A 6,423-nucleotide genomic window follows, 5' to 3' on the forward strand; every position below is an offset into this window, starting at 1 on the left:
TTCTTCTATGTTTTTGTCTTGTTCTACTCTTCCCTTTTCTGATCCCTTTGACAATATTTGTCTTCCAACAGTTGACCGGCTCATGAAGGAGTATTCTGATCTTTTTGAATTTAACCTATCGTCTGGGGCTAAGATTGCCACACGTCATCTGATTCCAAAGAAAGGTGTTATTTGAAAGTCATGGAGTCCTTGGGACCTCATCTTGTGAACCTCATGTGAACCTCATCTTGTGATGAAGCCTGATAGGAGTATTCATTTTTGCATCGATTATCGTCCATTAAATGAAGTGACAATCCCATATGTGTACACTCTTCCTCACACTGCTGATCTCTTGGATCATCTAGAGCAAAGTCATTGGTTCACCAAGCTAGATCTTGTTTCTAGGTACTGACAAATACCGATGGCCGAAGAAAATATTCCTAAAACTACTTTTCATACACTGTTTAATTTGTATGAGTTCTTGGTGATGCCATTTGGTTTGAAAAATGCTCTATCAATTTTCTAGTGGATGATGAATAAGGAGGTTTTTTACGATATGCCAAAGGTGATTGCTAACTTTATTGATGATGTCTTGATCCACTCGGAGGGGACATAGAAGGAGCACGTTTATGATGTTTGTAAAGGGTTAAATTGGCTACGGGACATTAGTTTAAAGCTGAAGCGGTCGAAGTGCGTGTTTGGGTCCAAGGACACAATTTATCTCAGGTACAATATTTCTCATGAGGGTTTGCAAGTTGATCCTAACAAACTTGTGGCTGTTTAAAAGTTCCCTACTCCAAAGTGTGTGAATGATGTGCAACGCTTCTTGGGCAAAGTGCAATATCTCAATCGTTTTGTGGATCATCTTTCCAATCACACTGCACCGTTGTAAGTATTGCTGAAGTTATCAATGTCATCTTTCATCTAGTCTCCGAATTGTGAGCAAACATTCATGGATTTTAAAGAGGTATTGACGATTCCTCTAGTTTTGGCATATCCTGACTACACTCAACCTTTTATTTTGCGCGTGGATGCTTCTAATATTGGTCTTGGAGGTGTGTTGCTACAAGAGAGCTCAAGTATGTCTGGTCAGTGCCATCCCATTATGTATATAAACTATACATTACAACCAATGGAGGTGAACTACTCCACGACAGATAAAGAGTGTTTAACAGCAGTTTGGGGTTTCGAGAAACTTCATGCATATTTACATGGTTCTTGGACATTATTTAAAGGTGATCATGCTGCCATTACTTCATTATTGAAGCGAAAGAACCTAGTTGGTTGTATTGCTCGGTGGGCTTTAAAGCTTTATATATATGATTTTAATGTAGTTCATCACCCACGGAGTTCTATGGCTGATGTTGATGCCCTTTTTCGAGCTCCTCTTCCTTCTCCACTTTCTTCTCATGTTTCTAACGAGCCTGTTATTCCAGCATCTATAAATTTTCTAAACAATGATTCTGTGCCATCAGCAATAGTTGTAGTTGATATTCAGTGTCCACAAGGCGCAAGAAAGATTTACCTTCTCTTAATGAGGTTCCCAAGGCTTAAAAGATTGAGCCATGGATTCGAAGGTTTCGAGATGGGTTTGAGAATCTTGCATTACTTACTGATGACTTGCTTTTCCGGCATTACATTCTCAATATCACTTTGAAGATGGCCTTCTTTATTTTGTGGGGAAGGATCCTAATGATCATTTACGGCTGTTGGTGCCTTTTGTCTTTATTCCACGGTTTCTCCATACCTACCATGATTCTCTTGTTTTAGGTGGGCAGATGGGACATCATCGTGTAACTGAGAAGCTACGCAAGTCTTTCTATTGGTTGGAGATGTGACATGATATTATTCGGTATGTGCGTAGTTGTGTTTGGTGCCAAGCTCATAATACTCCCTCTCGTGCTGCGAAAGGATGGTTGGAGTCAATTGTAGTTTCTCATCCATTTGAGTTGGTGGTGTTTGATCTTATGGGACCTTTTCCACGGTCAACTACTGGCAATAAGTATATTATTATTGTTTTTTATTACTTGACTTGTTGGGTGGAAGTTGGTGCTCTTGCTAGCACCTCTACAACTGCTGTTGGATACTTCCTCCTCAATCAAGTGGTGTTCTAGCATCATTGTCCAGAGCGGATTCTTTTAGATAATAGTCCCACATTTATGGTTGAGGCATTTCATGTTTTGACATCTCGGTTGGGGATATGCTACATCTTCACGAATGTTTATCATCCACAATCAGACAGTCTAATGAAATGGCTCATTCGGACATTCAAAGTGAACTTTCAACATTTAGATTAAGATGGTTATTTGCCGATATGGTCATAATCCAATATTACTAACAGAGTTGGGTTTACCTTTATAATTGCCACGAGCTACCGATGCTAGGTCGTGGGATCAGTATTTGACAAACATTCTTCCACTTGTCCGAGCAGAGTCTACCAAACACTTAAGCCACATACAAGTGTGACAACAATAGTGCTACAACTTCCATTATTGTCCACCTGCGGAGTACAAAGTGGATGACTTGGTGTTAGTCTGTTTTCCCCATCTTATGGTACATAGTTTGTCTAAAGGGCTCTTTGCTCAGTGGGAAGGACCATATTAGATGTTATGGCAAGTTAGACCATAAGTTTATGAGGTTTGGCATGATGTCCAAAAGGCCAATCCTCCAAAGATTGTGTAGCAGTTAAAACACTTCATACAAAGGGATCAAGAGCAATTATTACCACCTACAGATTTGCCAATGCCTCCTCCTGACATTCCTCCAGATCCCAACCCATTTACAAGAGAACCCTGATAATCTTCCATTATTCTGAGAAGAAGGGATGATGTGAGGGCCAAATGTATGGGTATAATGCCATATATTAATATTAGTGTAGTGGGATTTTGGTAGCCATCGAATTAATTTCAATTCAAACCACTCAGTTCTATATATAAATTAGGGTTTTTGGGCTAATTGATATGCACGTTTTCTGTATTCCCTTTCCATATTTCATGCACTCACTTAAATAAATAACACTTAAATATAACAATTAAAATATATTATAAATTACATTATTCAGCCTACCCAATTCTTAAGGTATCTCAAAATATGTGATTTTCTATAAAGTAAAAATTGAATATATTAGCAAGTCCACTGGCTCTATTGTGAAGGCAATCTGCAGTCAACATCAGTTTTTATGTTCATCCAATTTCTATGCACATAGGCCAAGCAGCCAAATCTGGAGAATTCAAGAGGTATTCCTCGAGTAGGTTGTATTAAGGCTCACACTTCTCATACTCTCTGACCTGATTGAGATCCAGAAATAACCCTCTGTGCGTCTTTTCCCTTGAAAGTGTGTTTTCGCATTTTTTTAATAAACATTTTTTATACATTGTTTTTGGGTTTTTCTTTCATATGCTAATGCTATTTGGCACTCCCTGTCCCGTGATGCCTTTAGAAGACGTTGGGTAGAGTGCTTTATATGGGACCTTTACAGGGCCATGCCTGTTTTTGAAGGATGGATCTTTGTTCCTGCTCAAGATGGTCTCACCAACTTTGTCGATATCTTCTGCAAACCTGTCAAACGCCTCGAGTGCCTCTTCGTTGTCGGTCCAGATATCAATATGTCGCTGCCCAATGTATTCCTCGGTGTCAGCATGGCCTGATAAAACCTCTATGGCGCTCATCACTACAAACGACTCCATCTTGTTTGATATCACTTTGAAATAGTACTCTTCCGGATTTCTTAAAAGCTTTCGGTGCTCCGTGGATCCTTTTTCTGGAACTGGCAAGTGAGTTGCAGTGGGACGATTTGGGATGAACCCAGCATATGCATATTGACTGAAGTTAACAGCCGCATGGTTTGCAGTCGTGATCCATATGAAAGTTGTCAGTGCCACCGTCAGGCCCAGTTTGGAGTCCATCTTGAACCATGTCGGGTCGTCCTTCAGATCGCCATGCCCAACGTTCACCACCTCACTCCACCAAGCTTGGAGCTCGGCATCGTTCTGAACTGTGACATCGTCTTTGTAGTGTACGTCCACATATTCCTGGGTCCATTTCGTCAGCGCAGACCATATCTCGAGACCATCTGCCGCATATGGATAATCCTCAATGACGAGCTTCATGCCGTGTTTTGCAGCAGGATCCGGAACAGCCATCCCTCTGTTTTGAAGAGACCAATGTTAGAAGGATGTATAGTCCAAGGCCTTACCTTTTTATAAGGTCTGCAGGGAGGCCTTCCATGGCAAACTTCCACGACTTGTAGGCCTGAGACGTCAACTCCATGCAATACATTTTCGGGGTGAAGCCTTGCTCGGCAATTCCTGACGCACTAATAAGTAGTTGCCTACCAAGTGCATTGATCTGCAATGTGTACTTCATGTGTGGCTTCAGGAAGGCAAAGATCGGATGAAGGGCACTCAGCTGCCTGTGCGCCGCAATGATAAACGGCTCCATACATGCATGGCACTTGAGCCTGTATACCTAAGTTAGTGATACTCAGTTCGGGGCAAACTTTTCTCACTCCATACCAGTGGCCAACAAGCTGGTGAGCTCCTGAATCGTTTGCTGCTGTGTGTGCTTTTGCGAGCTCCCACAAATAGTCCGTCTCTCCTTCTTCGGGTGGGACGAGGACTCTCCTTGAACTGGGAGTGCTCAGCTCAATGGCGATGGGCTTGAGCGTTCCATCCCCCCTTAGGAACAGGAATGTCCTGGTTGCATACATGTAGATGTCTGGGATCTTGTTGATCCTTTCAATGTAAGGCATGAAGATGTCGTGAAGGTCCACCAAAAACAGCTTTTTGTTTGCGACTGCCTGCAAGCATCCTCTCGAGAGACATGTAAGTAACAAGTGACTTCACTGATGAGATCGCTTCAGACCTCTTGCACTGTCGTCCCCTCCAAGAAACGAGAGATGTGTTCCTCTGTTACAGTTGATTTCCTTGGGCCATACTCATCACCCAGGCCGCTGGTTGGAGGGAATTCCTGAGTACAAGGCGATGCTAAGAATGTGATGGAAACACCATTGTTGTCTACCGTTAGGCATTGTATCAAGATTGGATGTGTTCCAGCCAGCAGTTGCCTCGCATACTCCCGATCAGATCTCCATGCCAGGCGATCAGCTGACAACGGCGGAGAAGTTTAGAGAAGTGGACATGTTAGTGGGTGCATTACTTACTTTCTAGAACTGCAGGAATGGGAAACTTGAGCAAGCTCTTATTGGTGTGATCAGTCGACAGATCGTTGAGTATGTCCAACGGCGAGTCTATCCCTTCGATTGCTCCCAAGGCCAGCTTCGACAGGTCAAACCCGCGGTCGTACAGGCTCTCCACGTCCTGAAACGAATCAAAGTATTTGTCCAAGAGCCCTCCAAACGATGTTAGCATGGGAATAAACGTGTGAGAGAAGCTCTTGACGGTCTTCACAAGGACGCTGGCGGTCTTGGACGAGCTGTAATACTCATCACTGGGAATGTAGAAAAACGGTATAGGAAATGGGTTCTGACCGCCTGGATACGTTTCCTCTGTTGGTTTCACAATCAAAAGCACAGTATTAGAAATGTATCGAACTGTGGGTTACCTCCCAGAAGGCCTTGAATGCGACCCGTACGACACCTTCGCGGGTATGGCATTTCCTTGGATCCCCCCAGCTTTGGTCTCCCAATGCCTCCCAAGTCATTGTAAATGTCGTAGTCGTAAATCCTTTCCGAGTGTTGCCGGATGCCCGTACCATTGCCCTGGAGCTGCTTGAGGTCGGCTTCGCGGTAGGGTACTAGAGACGGCGGTGTGTCCTGTGGCAGGTACAGCTGCGAGAAACAAGAAATTGTTGTATACGTTAGTTTGCAAGCTTTCAGACAGATTCTATCCCTTACGTGGTTGCTGAAGAAGATGCGATTTGGCTTTGGGACCAAATCGAAGCCACTGCTCCTGTACACCCACGAGTTGCAGGGGAACTGAACTTTGCTTCCCCTGGGCATTCTGACGGACAGGGAGACGAAATAGATCTCAAAGCTGTGGTTGTTTTGAACCACGACTGCCCCAGGGGTACCAAAATCAGCGTCCACTTCGAAGTTTATGGTATACTTTACTTCATCCTTTGCAAGCAAGCTTGACGAGAGGGTCCAGTTCTCGATGCGTGCGGGCTTGCTGAGTTTAGGCTCTGCAAGGGAAACAACGAAAGATTAATGATCATTTCCTCTCGGGCTTTTTAGTACTAGCTTCCATCACTTGAAGTTGAAGTGATGCTGATAAGCTGAAGGATGACCTTGAGGCCAATTGCCTCACTCACAGCATCCGTGACTACTCCCAAAGGATTCACAATATCAAAACTATTTTGCTTCTTTACCAAGAGAGATCCTTTCAAGATGACTGCATGGTCTGTCAGATTCACTTTCTGTTGGATAGCAGGAAAATTTGAGGGGAACATAGATGTTGTGGCTAAAACAAGTGTCGATGCAAAATC

The 6,423-nt window shown here is 43.3% G+C and overlaps 1 protein-coding gene across 2 annotated transcripts; it reads right to left on the reverse strand.

The window, feature by feature from the left end:
* Window positions 1-3,333: 3,333 nt before the first annotated feature.
* Window positions 3,334-6,423, reverse strand: LOC9647515 (probable linoleate 9S-lipoxygenase 5). Of its 2 annotated transcripts, none has more exons than XM_024685447.1 (9): window positions 6,189-6,423; window positions 5,834-6,120; window positions 5,542-5,767; window positions 5,141-5,485; window positions 4,999-5,084; window positions 4,843-4,947; window positions 4,494-4,777; window positions 4,175-4,438; window positions 3,334-4,125 (listed from the first exon to the last, which is right to left on the reverse strand). In XM_024685447.1, the coding sequence occupies exons 1-9, from the start codon at window positions 6,385-6,387 to the stop codon at window positions 3,372-3,374; spliced, it is 2,550 nt and encodes an 849-aa protein (XP_024541215.1). In that variant the 5' UTR covers window positions 6,388-6,423; the 3' UTR covers window positions 3,334-3,371. The 2 variants fall into 2 exon arrangements, with proteins under 2 accessions (XP_024541215.1, XP_024541216.1); XM_024685448.1 differs by having other exon boundaries at window positions 6,176-6,268.

The sequence above is a fragment of the Selaginella moellendorffii genome, unplaced genomic scaffold (assembly GCF_000143415.4).
Source record: "Selaginella moellendorffii unplaced genomic scaffold, v1.0 SELMOscaffold_44, whole genome shotgun sequence".
In the NCBI taxonomy this organism is placed as follows: Eukaryota; Viridiplantae; Streptophyta; class Lycopodiopsida; order Selaginellales; family Selaginellaceae; genus Selaginella; species Selaginella moellendorffii.